This window comes from Salmo salar, chromosome 19, assembly GCF_965601325.2.
Source record: "Salmo salar chromosome 19, fSalSal1, whole genome shotgun sequence".
Taxonomy (NCBI): Eukaryota; Metazoa; Chordata; class Actinopteri; order Salmoniformes; family Salmonidae; genus Salmo; species Salmo salar.
Genome location: NC_138309.1, coordinates 74,604,317 through 74,620,751, shown reverse-complemented (window position 1 = coordinate 74,620,751; position 16,435 = coordinate 74,604,317). Strand labels below are relative to the sequence as shown.

The window sequence follows — 16,435 nt, the reverse complement described above, 5'->3', positions numbered from 1 at the left end:
GGGGTGAAGGGGGCTATCAGACAGTTAACACTGGGGGTGAAGGCAGCTATCAGCCTGTTAACACTGGGGGTGAAGGGGGATATCGACAGTTAACACTGGGGATGGGGGGGCTATCAGACAGTTAACACTGGGGGTGAAGGGGGCTATCAGCCAGAAACACTGGGGGTGAAGGGGGGGGGGCTATCAGCCTGTTAACACTGGGGGTGAAGGGGGGGCTATCAGCCTGTTAACACTGGGGGTGAAGGGGGGGCTATCAGCCTGTTAACACTGGGGGTGAAGGGGGCTATCAGACAGTTAACACTGGGGGTGAAGGGGGCTATCAGACAGTTAACACTGGGGGTGAAGGCAGCTATCAGCCTGTTAACACTGGGGGTGAGGGGTCTATCAGACAGTTAACACTGGGGGTGAGGGGTCTATCAGACAGTTAACACTGGGGGTGAGGGGTCTATCAGACAGTTAACACTGGGGGTGAAGGGGGCTATCAGACAGTTAACACTGGAGATGGGGAGGCTATCAGACAGTTAACACTGGGGGTGAAGGGGGCTATCAGCCTGTTAACACTGGGGGTGAGGGGTCTATCAGACAGTTAACACTGGGGGTGAGGGGTCTATCAGACAGTTAACACTGGGGGTGAATGGGGCTATCAGACAGTTAACACTGGGGATGGGGGGGGCTATCAGACAGTTAACACGGGGTGAGGGGTCTATCAGACAGTTAACATTGGGGGTGAAGGGGGCTATCAGACAGTTAACACTGGGGTGAAGGGGGCTATCAGACAGTTAACACTGGGGATGGGGGGGGCTATCAGACAGTTAACACTGGGGTGAAAGGCTTTCAGCCAGTTAACACTGGGGGTGAGGGGGGCGAGGTGGGGGGTCCACATGTTCCCCTGAGAGAGGGCGGGATGCTTCCACCATGTCACTGAAACTCTAGTAAACATTTCCTTGAGTCTGCCTCCTCCAAGAAAACAACCCTTTTACACAAGACTCTGACTCTACAGTAACACAAGACTCTGTCTCTACAGTAACACAAGACTCTGTCTCTACAGTAACACAATACTCTGGCTCTACAGTAACACAAGACTCTGTCTCTACAGTACCACAGGACTCTGTCTCTACAGTAACACAATACTCTGTCTCTACAGTAACACAAGACTCTGTCTCTACAGTAACACAATACTCTGGCTCTACAGTAACACAATACTCTGGCTCTACAGTACCACAGGACTCTGGCTCTACAGTAACACAAGACTCTGACTCTACAGTAACACAAGACTCTGGCTCTACAGTACCACAGGACTCTGTCTCTACAGTAACACAAGACTCTGTCTCTACAGTAACACAACACTCTGTCTCTACAGTAACACAAGACTCTGGCTCTACAGTAACACAAGACCCTGACTCTACAGTAACACAATACTCTGGCTCTACAGTAACACAAGACTCTGTCTCTACAGTAACACAAGACTCTGTCTCTACAGTAACACAATACTCTGGCTCTACAGTAACACAAGATTCTGACTCTACAGTAACACAATACTCTGGCTCTACAGTAACACAATACTCTGTCTCTACAGTAACACAAGACTCTGTCTCTACAGTAACACAAGACTCTGTCTCTACAGTAACACAATACTCTGGCTCTACAGTAACACAAGACTCTGTCTCTACAGTAACACAAGACTCTGGCTCTACAGTAACACAATACTCTGTCTCTACAGTAACACAAGACTCTGACTCTACAGTAACACAATACTCTGTCTCTATAGTAACACAAGACTCTGTCTCTACAGTAACACAAGACTCTGTCTCTACAGTAACACAAGACTCTGTCTCTACAGTAACACAAGACTCTGTCTCTACAGTAACACAAGACTCTGTCTCTACAGTAACACAATACTCTGGCTCTATAGTACCACAGGACTCTGTCTCTACAGTAACACAAGACTCTGTCTCTACAGTAACACAAGACTCTGTCTCTACAGTAACACAATACTCTGTCTCTACAGTAACACAAGACTCTGTCTCTACAGTAACACAAGACTCTGGCTCTACAGTAACACAATACTCTGTCTCTACAGTAACACAAGACTCTGGCTCTATAGTAACATAATACTCTGTCTCTACAGTAACACAAGACTCTGGCTCTACAGTAACACAATACTCTGTCTCTACAGTAACACAAGACTCTGGCTCTATAGTAACATAAGACTCTGTCTCTACAGTAACACAAGACTCTGGCTCTACAGTACGCAAGACTCTGGCTCTACAGTAACACAAGACTCTGGCTCTACATTAGCACAAGACTCTGTATCTACAGTAACACAAGACTCTGTGTCTACAGTAAAAATACTCTCTCTTTACAGTAACAAAATACTTTTTCTCTCCACGGTAAGACAGGATTCTGTCTCTAGAGTAACAAGACTCTCTCTCCACAGTAACACAAGACTGTCTTTACAGTAACAACACTCTCTTTCCACAGTAACACAAGACTGTCTTTACAGTAACAAGACTCTCTCTCCACGGTAACACGAGACAATCTTTACAGTAACAAGACTCTATCTCTATGGTAACACAAGACTGTCTTTACAGTAACAAGACTCTCTCTCTACAGTAACACAAGACTGTCTTTACAGTAACAAGACTCTCTCTCTACAGTAACACAAGACTGTCTTTACAGTAACAAGACTCTCTCTCTACAGTAACACAAGACTGTCTTTACAGTAACACAAGACTCTGTCTCTACTGTAACACAGATTTTTTACTAATAATTTTGTGTTATGTAGTAATAATTATGATATGCATCATGCGTATTGTCAATGTGGCCTCATTTGAGTCATTAATAGCCCCCATACTGTTCTGTGTGGTTGTGATGTTCATGATTTGCTCAGGAGTTGTGAATGTGTGTAGTGTTGCTTTTGTGTGACTGTAAGTATGGTTGTGTTGTGTTCAGGATGTGGTCATGGTTCTGAATGACTCATGGCATGGCTGGGTTGAGTTCATGATTGGTTGGTGGTTGAGTTCACAAAATGGTTGTGGTTGTGTTGAGTTAATGGTGGGGCTATGGTTGTTGACCATATTTTCTAATCCCTAACCGGAACCAGATATTTCATTTTATGTGACATTGATTTTATTAGACTATTTTTACAGTTGTGGTTGTGGTCATGACCATGTGTGTTCATGCCTCCAGTTCCCTGACCGTGAGTTGACCCCAGACCAGAGGAACATAGTGTGGAACAGCAGACAGGGCTTCCTCATCCGCAGTCCCACCTACTTCTACATCGGCCTGTTCTCCTGCAAGACCTCTGTCAACGGGACCACACACTCCCTCAGTTACCTCACACACAGACAAGGTGAGCACACACACATACACACAGACACATATTTACACACATGCACGTGCACACACTCATATACACACACACACACAAACAAACACACACACACACTTACATGACACACCTATAGACCAGGTGAGCCAAGCGTCTCAATTGATCTTGCAGATTTTATATATTGCTGGAATTAAATGAGTGTCTCTTCCCCTCATCCTGTCCTCTCCAGTGAATAAGATTCTGGAGGTGTATCTGAACAGTACCAGTCCAGTCCAGACTTTACAGGGGGACAGTCTGGCCATCAACTGTACTGTCACTGCAGAGTGGAACAGCAGAGTGTCCATCAGCTGGGACTACCCTGGGAAGGTGAGAAACATATGAAGTACACTACAATTATGAAGTACACTACAATGAAGTACACTATGTTATGTAGTACTGTATGTAGAATAACTTTGAAGTATTTATACAGTACCAGTCAAAAGTTTGAACACATCTACTCATTCAAGGGTTTTTCTTAATTTAAAAAAACTATGAAATGACACATATGGAATCATGAAGTAACCAAAAAAGTGTTAAACAAATCAAAATATATTTTATATTTGAGATTCTTCAAAGCAGCCACCCTTTTCGTTGATGACAGCTTTGTCAAAGTTCTTGAAATATATATTTTTATGGAATATCTACATAGGCGTACAGATGCCCATTATCAGCAATCATCCGTCCTGTGTTCCAATGGCACATTGTGTTAGCTAATCCAAGTTTATCATTTTAAAAGGCTAATTGGTACCGAAAGTTAGGTACCGAAAACCCTTTTGCAATTATGTCAGCACAGCTGAAAACTGTTGTTCTGATTAAAGAAGCAATAAAACTGGCCTTCTTTAGACTAGTCGAGTATCTGGAGCATCAGCATTTGTGGGTTCGATTACAGGCTCAAAATGGCCAGAAACAAATAACTTTCTTCTGAAACTCGTCAGTCTATTCTTGTTCTGAGAAATGAAGGCTATTCCATGCGAGAAATTGCCAAGAAACTGAAGATCTCGTACAACGTTGTGTACTACTCCCTTCACAGAACAGTGCAAACTGGCTCTAACCAGAATAGAAAGAGGAGTGGGAGGTCCCGGTGCACAACTGAACAAGAGGACAAGTTTGATAAACAGACGCCTCACAAGTCCTCATCTGGCAGCTTCATTAAATAGTACCTGCAAAACACCTCTCAACGTCAACAGTGAAGAGGCGACTCGGGGATGCTGTAGTACACCTTGTGGAAGGCTACCCGAAACGTTTGACCCAAGTTAATTAAACAATTTAAAGGCAATGCTACCAAATACTAATTGAGTGTATGTAAACTTCTGACCCACTGCGAATGTGATGAAAGAAATAAAATATGAAATAAATCATTCTCTCTACTATTCTGACATTTCACATTCTTAAAAAAAAGTGGTGATACTAACTGACCTAAGACAGGGAATGTTTACTAGGATTAAATGTCAGGAATTGTGAAAAACTGAGTTTAAATGTATTTGGCTAAGGTGTATGTAAACTTCCGACTTCAACTGTATATATATATATATATATATATATATATACACTGCTCAAAAAAATAAAGGGAACACTTAAACAACACAATGTAACTCCAAGTCAATCACACTTCTGTGAAATCAAACTGTCCACTTAGGAAGCAACACTGATTGACAATACATTTCACATGCTGTTGTGCAAATGGAATAGACAACAGGTGGAAATTATAGGCAATTGGCAAGACACCCCCAACCCCAATAAAGGAGTGGTTCTGCAGGTGGGGACCACAGACCACTTCTCAGTTCCTATGCTTCCTGGCTGATATTTTGGTCACTTTTGAATGCTGGCGGTGCTTTCACTCTAGTGGTAGCATGAGACGGAGTCTACAACCCACACAAGTGGCTCAGGTAGTGCAGCTCATCCAGGATGGCACATCAATGCGAGCTGTGGCAAGAAGGTTTGCTGTGTCTGTCAGCGTAGTGTCCAGAGCATGGAGGCGCTACCAGGAGACAGGCCAGTACATCAGGAGACGTGGAGGAGGCCGTAGGAGGGCAACAACCCAGCAGCAGGACCGCTACCTCCGCCTTTGTGCAAGGAGGAGCAGGAGGAGCACTGCCAGAGCCCTGCAAAATGACCTCCAGCAGGCCACAAATGTGCATGTGTCTGCTCAAACGGTCAGAAACAGACTCCATGAGGGTGGTATGAGGGCCCGACGTCCACAGGTGGGGGTTGTGTTTACAGCCCAACACCGTGCAGGACGTTTGGCATTTGCCAGAGAACACCAAGATTGGCAAATTCGCCACTGGCGCCCTGTGCTCTTCACAGATGAAAGCAGGTTTACACTGAGCACGTGACAGACGTGACAGAGTCTGGAGACGCCGTGGAGAACGTGCTGCTGCCTGCAACATCCTCCAGCATGACCGGTTTGGCGGTGGGTCAGTCATGGTGTGGGGTGGCATTTCTTTGGGGGGCCGCACAGCCCTCCATGTGCTCGCCAGAGGTAGCCTGACTGCCATTAGGTACCGAGATGAGATCCTCAGACCCCTTGTGAGACCATATGCTGGTGCGGTTGGCCCTGGTTTCCTCCTAATGCAAGACAATGCTAGACCTCATGTGGCTGGAGTGTTTCAGCAGTTCCTGCAAGAGGAAGGCATTGATGCTATGGACTGGCCCGCCTGTTCCCCAGACCTGAATCCAATTGAGCACATCTGGGACATCATGTCTCGCTCCATCCACCAACGCCACGTTGCACCACAGACTGTCCAGGAGTTGGCGGATGCTTTAGTCCAGGTCTGGGAGGAGATCCCTCAGGAGACCATCCGCCACCTCATCAGGAGCATGCCCAGGCGTTGTAGGGAGGTCATACAGGCACGTGGAGGCCACACACACTACTGAGCCTCATTTTGACTTCTTTTAAGGACATTACATCAAAGTTGGATCAGCCTGTAGTGTGGTTTTCCACTTTAATTTTGAGTGTGACTCCAAATCCAGACCTCCATGGGTTGATAAATTGGATTTCCATTGATTATTTTTGTGTGATTATGTTGTCAGCACATTCAACTATGTAAAGAAAAAAGTATTTAATAATATTATTTCATTCATTCAGATCTAGGATGTGTTATTTTAGTGTTCCCTTTATTTTTTTGAGCAGTATATATATATATATATATATATATATATATATATATATATATATATATATATATATATATATTACTTAGTAGTTAACAACTTCAACATCTGCCTACCTGTTTGGAAGACTTTTACTATGAAAATAATATCTCTCCCTTTCTCTCCGTCTCTCCCCCTCCCTCTCTCTCTCCCCTCAGGTAAACAGGGCAGCCATAATTAGTAGGCGTATCATGGCCAGTAAAACTCACATGGTGTTCTACAGTATTCTGTCCATCCCTAAACTCCACCGCTCTGACAGAGGGCTCTATATCTGCCGAGTGACCAGTGGACCTGTCAGCCGAGAGACTAACGTGTCTGTCACAGTCTACGGTGAGTCAAAATAAACCTTCTACTTCTCACCTCTGACTACACCCACATCTGTGTCAAATTCATTGATGAGCAAATTCATTGATGGTTAACACCCCCTTTTACCACAATAATTTTAACCACAACCACAGTCTGTGTAACTCTGTAATATGTCATTAATGCGTTGTATTTTCTCTGTGTGTGTATGTGTGTTCGTGCATTTCTGTCTGTCTGTCTGTCTGTCTGTCTGTCTGTCTGTCTGTCTGTCTGTCTGTCTGTCTGTCTGTCTGTCTGTCTGTCTGTCTGTCTGTCTGTCTGTCCTGTCTGTCTGTCTGTTTCTGTGTATCGTCCCAGACCGTCCGTATATCCGTCTGACACCCAGACAAGGGGCTATAGTGGAAGCTCATGCAGGACAGAAGTCCTACCGACTCTCCCCCAAACTACGGGCCTTCCCTGCCCCAGAGATCATCTGGTAAGATCAGCTAGCCTGCACACTATCTTACACCAGCCTACACTATCAGAGAGACAAATACAGATACTGTATATGACATTGTATCATTCTTAATTTGATTGTTCTTTAAGTTAATTGAGGAATTTCCTGTATGTTTTTCCGTGTTAGGTTGAAGGATGGGAAGGTAGCAGCAGAACAGTGTTCCCGTTACCATGTGGATGGGAATTCCCTGGTGATCCGGGATGTGGCAGAGGAGGATGCAGGGAAGTACACTATCCTGGTGGGAATCCAGGAGCACAGACTCTACCAGAACCTAACGCTATCTCTGGTGGTCAACGGTGAGGACCAAGTCTTCCCTCCTCTCTTTACCCTCCATCGCTTTGTCTCTTTTTCATCTTCATACACCCTCTCTTTAGCTCTGTGCCCACTTTGTGCCTCCAACCCATTATTCTGTTCTACATTGTCCCCTCTCGCTTCACTCATTCTCACCCTTTCTATCTCTTTCTCCCAATCTCTTTTATTTGTTATTTTTCTTTCTCTTCTTCTCAACCTTTCTCTTTCCTTCACACTATCTCGCTCTCTGTGCTCATGGTCTGTCCTCTCTCTCTCCCTCTCTGTGCTCATGGTCTGTCCTCTCTCTCTCCCTCTCTGTGCTCATGGTCTGTCCTCTCTCTCCCTCTCTCTCTCTGTGCTCATGATCTGTCCTCTCTCTCTCCCTCTCTGTGCTCATGGTCTGTCCTCTCTCTCTCCCTCTCTCTCTCTCTGTGCTCATGATCTGTCCTCTCTCTCTCCCTCTCTCTCTCTCTGTGCTCATGATCTGTCCTCTCTCTCTCCCTCTCTGTGCTCATGATCTGTCCTCTCTCTCTCCCTCTCTGTGCTCATGGTCTGTCCTCTCTCTCTCCCTCTCTCTCTCTCTGTGCTCATGATCTGTCCTCTCTCTCTCCCTCTCTGTGCTCATGGTCTGTCCTCTCTCTCTCCCTCTCTGTGCTCATTGTCTGTCCTCTCTCTCTCCCTCTCTCTCTCTCTCTGTGCTCATGGTCTGTCCTCTCTCTCTCCCTCTCTGTGCTCATGGTCTGTCCTCTCTCTCTCCCTCTCTGTGCTCATGGTCTGTCCTCTCTCTCTCCCTCTCTGTGCTCATGGTCTGTCCTCTCTCTCTCCCTCTCTCTCTCTCTCTCTGTGCTCATGGTCTGTCCTCTCTCTCTCCCTCTCTGTGCTCATGGTCTGTCCTCTCTCTCTCCCTCTCTCTCTCTCGCTCTCTGTGCTCATGGTCTGTCCTCTCTCTCTCCCTCTCTCTCTCTCTGTGCTCATGGTCTGTCCTCTCTCTCTCCCTCTCTGTGCTCATGGTCTGTTGATAGTGATGCGTGGGTTATCTCCCATGGGGCAGGTGGGTTTAGGGTCTTTAGAAATTGTGTGGATGAAGGGCGTGTGGGTGTCGGCCTGGTTGAATAAAGAGAAAACAATGCATTAAAAATCCATAAATGTATAATTCTTGTGCAATTCATATCAGAAAAGGTTCATGTCAATCCACTGAGGGAAAAAGGACAATGTCGAAGTTTAATTCAATAAGAGAAAAGCTGCGAAATAGAGAGTTGAAAATAAATAGGAGGGCCAGAACAGTAGTCTAACGTTTGGGAAAGATTTGGTGAATTGGTAAAAGAGGATGATAGCAGTGCTAACTATGTTACGTGTGATGATTGTGAGGCGCTATACGAATTCTACAGTCACAGGACGGAGACTTCGAAATGGCCCGTCAAGGAACTGTACTGTTCAGATGAGTTAATTGGAATTAGTAGCCTGACTGAAATCTGGACACTGACTGCAGGTCTGTAACCTCCCACATAGCCTAATATAATATTAACTCCTGCAGAATTAAGCATTTCTTGCAGTAAAATTCTACACCAAATGTAAATGTTGACTCAGGAACAGGAGTGAAATATGATTTATTTATTTCAGCATCTTGAGAGAATGAATGTGTGGTTAGGGACCGTGTGTAAAGGTTTTTTCTTTATCAGCGTCATCAAAGCTAATTGTATTTCAACCACATAAAATATGCATCCAAACCAAACTGAAATCTTATCAAAAAAACATGATGGGTTGTTTTAACAGCTTTTCATTTCCTTAAAACTGTCAAACCTGGGGGGGTTTTTGTGCATTTTATTGCATTTTATTAATTGCCTTTGAACGGGGTATGGTAGTAGGTGCCCGGGGCCTCTGTTTGTGTCAAGAACATGCTACGCTGCTGGGTTTTTCACACAGTTTGTGTGTATCAAGAACGGTCCACCAGCCAAAGGACATCCAGCCAACTTGACACAACTGCGTGAAGCATTGGAGTCAACATGGGCCAGCATCCCTGTGGAATGCTTTCAACACCTTGTGGAGTCCATGCCCCTTACAAATTGAGCTTGTTCTGAGGGGGAAAAGGGGGGGGGGCAACTCAATATTAGGAAGGTGTTCTTAATGTTTTGGACACTCAGTGTTTAGTCGGCTGGTTGCGGGTGGGTGAACAAACAGCAGACCTGTACACCACTAGTCTTTGTCTCTGTCTGTTTTCCTCCAGTGAGTCCTGGGATAGAGGAGAAGGCGGTGTCATTGCAGGACCCAGGTAGTGTCCCGCAGGGCAGCAGACAAGCCCTGCACTGCAGCTCCCACGGAGTCCCCCCTCCTCACATCGCCTGGCTCTGGCACCCCTGCCCCCCCAAAGGCCTGTAAGTACACCTGGTGTTCACATTGTCACACGCAGTAGCACAGAAACACACGTCTTCCTAACGGTGTGTAAGTTCTCCTTTACACAAACACACCTACAGTTCTGACACCCTTGCCAATACATATTCAATTAACATACTTGCATACTGTGTATCTATAATCATGTATACACGCACACCGTCACTATGCCCACAGTCTCCCAATACTGTGCACAGAACAAACCATGTCAACGTTTAAGTAATGTTCTTAAAACCTGGTAGGCATTACATACGTCATGTATTTTAGTCATATTGTTCCTAACTTAGAACTGGGACAGAAAGGTGTCTGTGACTATAACATGAGGGCCTGTTTTAGGGTGTGAATGGAGAATGTCTGTGAGTTTGTTTGTGAAGGGAGACATGTTTGGTCTATTTCAGCAAGTGTTCAGACAGGGTTTCCTCTTTGCAACCAGAACAGATGCCTTTTGAAGCCTTTCATGTCTGTGAGTGTGTGAATGTGTGTGTGTCTGTGTGTCTGTGTGTTTCATCATGTCTTTGTCTGAGTCTTTTACCATATGTTTCTGTCACTGCCTATATGTTACCATGTCCATGTCCGTGTGTATACGTCTGTCGTCTGTCCGTCCGTGTGTGTGCCTGGTACATTCACAGACACAGTACAGTGTAACTCAGACTTAAAGAGCAGAGTAGTAAAACCCCACTTCAATAGAGGCCTGTTCTGTGTTCTCAGTCACTTCAATAGAGGCCTGTTCTGTGTTCTCAGTCACTTCAATAGAGGCCTGTTCTGTGTTCTCAGTCACTTCAATAGAGGCCTGTTCTGTGCTCTCAGTCACTTCAATAGAGGCCTGTTCTGTGTTCTCAGTCACTTAAATAGAGGCCTGTTCTGTGTTCTCAGTCACTTAAATAGAGGCCTGTTCTGTGTTCTCAGTCACTTAAATAGAGGTCTGTTCTGTGTTCTCAGTCACTTAAAGAGAGGCCTGTTCTGTGTTCTCAGTCACTTAAAGAGAGGCCTGTTCTGTGTTCTCAGTCAAGATTGGTTGTTTTCTAAATCAAACGCTATGATTTAATGAACTTCCTGTCCAGAACGCAGGGTGAGATGTTTATTATTGTGATTGCACACTGCATTCTTTGATGCCTTTTCTAATATGACACACACACACACTTTCAAACCACTCTCACAAAACACACACTCATACACGGACACACACGTTTTTTGAAAGGTCTTGTAAGAAACAGCCCTGCCCAACAATCAGCAATGATATTCCAACACACACACTGATCTTACCATACACACATTTTTAAGTTCTCATGAGAAGTGGCCCTGCCCAGCAATCAACTGTCATTGACACACACAGACACACACACACACACACACACACACACACACACACACACACACACACACACTACACACACACACACACGCACACACACACACACACACGCACACGCACACGCACACACACACACACACGCACACGCACACGCACACGCACACACACTTGGCATAAACATGACTTGGGTTGGTCTTGGAGGTCAGACACTATTGTGTTGGTTGTGTTCAGGTCAAAGAGGTTAACCGTTACCTGAACATCATGGCTTCCAGACCAAGCTACCGCCCATGTTATATTCCCCTACTGAGACACACGGCCTACTTCCAATGCTTGTGGAAAGTCTTTATTGTCACATCTCCACATTAAATTGCCATAGCGACATCACATAACTTCACTGAACCAATGAGCAGGGACTCGTGTTCCTACCTCAACATGGATGGCTTTACCTGGTAAAACTCTGGTAGAAATGACATTTTCAATGATTATGAATTGGCAAGCCAGCCAGGAGAAAGTGTGACACCTCATAGTCCAGAAAGGTCTAACGAGGCTTACACAGCTTAACAAGAAGATGCTTTCTGTGCACAGAGGAGCTGTGACAAGTCATCAATTATAGCCTATGTTGAGTCTTGCATGCGTATTGATAGTCCCCGTTGGCCACTCTCACTACCCGCAAAGAGTTATCCATTTAAGTAGCTTTCATTACAAATGAGGTATTCAGACAGGTACAAGAGATTTGGGGTTCAGACTTGTGTAATTAGATTTCTTTGAATGTGATTTCCTTGTTGTTTGTTTACGCTGTAAAGCACTGAGAGCTGTAGCATTCTGCTCTGGTTCTAGAGTTCTAGAGTAATGATTCAGAATGTGAATAGATTATGATTCGTCCTGACCAGGCCCTTGTTCTTTGTAGCTCTGGCGGAACACGGGCCTGATGCCGCGCCGGAGGAGGCCCAGCGACAGTGGGCCAGGCTGGGCCAGGCTGATAGGGACCTGGATCCTCAGGGTAAGGTGTGGGTCTAGAGCCTGTTTCTGGCCCTGGATCCTTGGACCTGGGTCTGGGGCCTGGATCCACCCTTATGTCCTAGGTCTGGGTCCTTGGTGCTGGATGTGTCCCCGGGTCCAGTCGTGGATCCTTGGTCTTGTCCTGGGCCCTGGGAACCGCAGCGCTCTTATCTGGCCCGGGCAGGAGGCTCGCCGGGTTTCCTGTGCGAAAATCAGAGCGCTTTTCCTCTCCTTGTTTGGCTTCCTCCCCGACGCGAGACGCTTCCCAGCAGCGTGATTGTCCCTCCGTCTTCAAACGTGGCAGAGTCCTGCTTCCTCAAGGGCTTGATCTATTCTTGAGACCCCCCTCTCCCCTCCTCATTCTCCCCTCCCCTAGCCTTCCCTCGCCAGCTCTGCCCCTCATCCCCAAACCTTCGTTTCACTTCATTAAAATACCCCCCCCACCCCACCACCACTACCACCACCACCATCAGCCCCTCCACACCTCCACCACACTCAGCAAGGCTGTTTCCAAGGCAGCCAGCACCTTCAATGACAGACATTACAGCCACCCAGCAACCCCACATTGGTGCTCTCTGGGATCTTGGGGTTGGGGGGGGGGGGGCAGGACAGTGACCTGGTACACTGTTGAAGAGGAGGATGAGGAAGAAGAGGAGTGAGAGGTCACACCACACTGAGGACAATGATCTGATCTGCTTTTAGTGGTTATTATTAGATTTATTTATTTCCCCTTACCCAGGTTGCATTTTTACACCCCTTTTCTGGCTTTTTTTTTTTACATTGTTACTTTTCTCAGACATTTTGAGCCAGAAAGAAGTGCCCTTCCATCCATCCACTAAGCCACGTTTTTCTGGAGCTGCTTTTGCTTCTTGTGTTCCTAGAGTGGTACTATAATGGGTACATGAGCCTGTCCCCAGCCCCGAGCCCTGCCATCCTGTTGTAGTTCTGACATCCACAAAAGCTGTGAGTTCTGACTGTAAATCATATACCTTATAAGTAAGTTGCTACATCTCAGATGGGCGTGCGGGAGACAGAGAGAGAGAGAGAGAGAGAGAGAGAGAGAGAGAGAGAGAGAGAGAGAGAGAGAAAGAGAGAGAGAAAGAGAGAGAGAGAGAGAGAAAGAGAGAGAGGAGGAGGTATGCTCTGGGATGCCCTACAGTTCTCTATTACTGGAAGATAATCTGGGATGCCCTACAGTTCTCTATTACTGGAAGATACTCTGGGATGCCCTACAGTTCTCTATTACTGGAAGATACTCTGGGATGCCCTACAGTTCTCTATTACTGGAAGATACTCTGGGATGCCCTACAGTTCTCTATTACTGGAAGATAATCTGGGATGCCCTACAGTTCTCTATTACTGGAAGATAATCTGGGATGCCCTACAGTTCTCTATTACTGGAAGATAATCTGGGATGCCCTACAGTTCTCTATTACTGGAAGATAATCTGGGATGCCCTACAGTTCTCTATTACTGGAAGATACTCTGGGATGCCCTACAGTTCTCTATTACTGGAAGATACTCTGGGACTGCTCATCAAACACCTACCATGTAGGAGTTACCCAGGACCCAGAGTCAATGACAGTCATATGTCATCTTATGTCAAGTTATGTCATTTGTAAGGTGTTTCACTGTATATCAACCATTTGTCATCCAGAGTGAATTGATGTATTATACTGCAATTTATTGTGTGGAAAATAGTTTGTCTTTGCGTGTGATATATGAAGAATTTATTTCCAAAATGCTATATATCAATTTTCAGAAATGTTGGTAAATTAGCTTTTATTGTTTAAAGTTATGAAAGAGATTGGTGTAATGTTTCACTATCTAATCATGACATGGGGTTGTTCAATGAAAGACATGTATTTGTTTAAAATCTCTCACCTGATGGTTACATTTCAGAGAAAACATTTTTTCCTTTTTTTTGCAAAACGCTAAATATCCGCCTCACTCTCAGAGAAACAAGTAGTCCAGCTAGGTTTTACACATTCAAATGTAACAAATAACTACATTTTGAATAAAGAACTGTTCAAATGATACATTTGTGACATCAATATGTAAAAACATCTTTATAAATATAATTCAATACAGTAATATGAGAGCTGTATGTAAAACATTTAACATTTTAGTCATTTAGCAGATGCTCTTATCCAGAGCGACTTACAGTAAGTGCATTCATCTTCAGATAGCTAGGTGAGACAACCACATATCACAGTCAAATATGCAGGATACAAACATTCCATTCCAGCTAAACAATTGATATATAGCAGTTTGCAAAAAAAAACGTTACAATTCAAAAAAAAATCTGAAAACAGTTATATTTTACACGCACGAAGGTACCCATAAGCAATCATTTCTGATGAAAAAACACAAATGTGAATAATTGGTGGATATAGCGTTTTGGAAATAAACTGTTCATATGCACAGGAAGCTGTTTTTATGGGTTGTTTGAGTGTCATAGTTGTGCATGTAGGCTTCCAAAATGGTTCTTTGGCTGTCCCATAGGAGAACCCTTTTTTGGTTCCAAGTAGAACCTTTTTGGTTCCATGTAGAAGGATTTTGGGTTTAATGTAAAACCCTCTGTGGAAAGGGTTCTACATGGAAACCAAAAGGGTTCTACCTGAAACCAAAGGGGTTCTTCAAAGGGTTCTCCAACAGGGACAGCCAAAGAACCCTTTTAGGTCCCAAAAAATTCTAAGAATGTAGTGTGTGTGTGTGTGTGTGTGTGTGTGTGTGTGTGTGTGTGTGTGTGTGTGTGTGTGTGTGTGTGTGTGTGTGTGTGTGTGTGTGTGTGTGTGTGTGTGTGTGTGTGTGTGTGTGTGTGTGTGTGTGTGTGTGTGTGTTGGTGAGAGCAAGCGAGACTTCCACACTGAGTTTATTCATTCTACGGATCTCTCCCTTTGTGAATCATTCTTTGTATACAGATTTTCTATGAGTAATATATGAATCTAATATTTAATAATTTTATATGACTAACTTACTTATGATAATTGCCAATAATGGCCACATTTGTATGAAAACTATTCATATGTATTGTTTTAAATGTTATATTAAATGTATGTTTTTTACATTAAATGTTGCTTTAAATTGTGTGTTGCTTCCTACTTTTTGACTTTTCATGGTTTTTAGGTAGTAACTCATTTAGCAGGTTCTCTAAATGAAATACTGAGACAACATCATAGACAGGCCAACAGTCAGTCATCTCACCCTGGGAAGGCGTGTGTGTGTGTGTGTGTGTGTGTGTGTGTGTGTGTGTGTGTGTGTGTGTGTGGTGTGTGTGTGTGTATGTCATCTAACTAAACTTGTCTGTGTCCACATATGTAGAACTATCTGTGTGTGTGTGTGTGTGTGTGTGTGTGTGTGTGTGTGTGTGTGTGTGTGTGTGTGTGTGTGTGTGTGTGTGTGTGTGTGTGTGTGTGTGTGTGTGTGTGTGTGTGTGTGTGTGTGTGTGTGTGTATACGTGCAAGCGTGTGTTCACGTATGTGCATGTGTTTCCTGGGAGGCGTGGGAGAGTCGGCTGGCTGGTGGGTGTATGTGTGTGTGAGTGTGTGTCAGGGCCCTTGGTGTCATGCACAGGGTGGGTCACCCCTACAGGACACGGGCACTCGCTATCTCTGCCAAGAGGAAGAGCAATCAGAAAGAGAGAGGGCTGAGAGGGGGATAGGAGAGATGAGAGGAGCCAACCAGGGAGGGGTATGGGATAGCCTGAGAACAGAGAGCGAGAGAAAGAGAGAAGAGGGGAGGGGAAGGGCCCTGGCCATGGGATAGAATCAGTTTGTGATCATTTGAGATTATGAAAGGTGTTGAAATATTGGTCTAGGAATATAAAAATCGGAGTTGCTCTGCGAGAAAAATCTCAAATGATCTACTTGAAGGTGGCGCAATATCATTCAAAAGCAGGCAGAGAGATTTTATTTTTTCTTCAGATGGATATGGAAAGGTAACGGTGTAGCCAGGAGTCTATCATGACCCGGGAAAACCCCGTAATCCTCTTGGAATGTTTAACAATAGAATGGACAATTAATGAATGGTGGGATGATTTTACGAATGGAGGGATGTTAGTTGACAATACCACCTCTACATCCTACAGTACAGAAATTAACAATGTCGGCTGAGATTACATGCT

The 16,435-nt window shown here is 44.7% G+C and overlaps 1 protein-coding gene and 1 pseudogene across 1 annotated transcript in view; both read left to right on the top strand.

Moving 5' to 3' along the window:
- The window catches only part of flt1 (fms related receptor tyrosine kinase 1), a 31,320-nt gene extending 15,919 nt beyond the window's left edge, over positions 1-15,401 (top strand). The window contains exons 5-11 of the mRNA XM_082965962.1: positions 3,190-3,352; positions 3,561-3,697; positions 6,679-6,850; positions 7,181-7,298; positions 7,446-7,615; positions 9,835-9,982; positions 12,218-15,401. Of these exons, the coding sequence (XP_082822088.1) occupies positions 3,190-3,352; positions 3,561-3,697; positions 6,679-6,850; positions 7,181-7,298; positions 7,446-7,615; positions 9,835-9,982; positions 12,218-12,239 (930 nt within the window). The 3' untranslated portion in view covers positions 12,240-15,401. The remainder of the gene's footprint in view (positions 1-3,189; positions 3,353-3,560; positions 3,698-6,678; positions 6,851-7,180; positions 7,299-7,445; positions 7,616-9,834; positions 9,983-12,217) is intronic.
- The window catches only part of LOC145862280 (vascular endothelial growth factor receptor 1-like), a 38,756-nt pseudogene continuing 34,559 nt past the window's right edge, over positions 12,239-16,435 (top strand).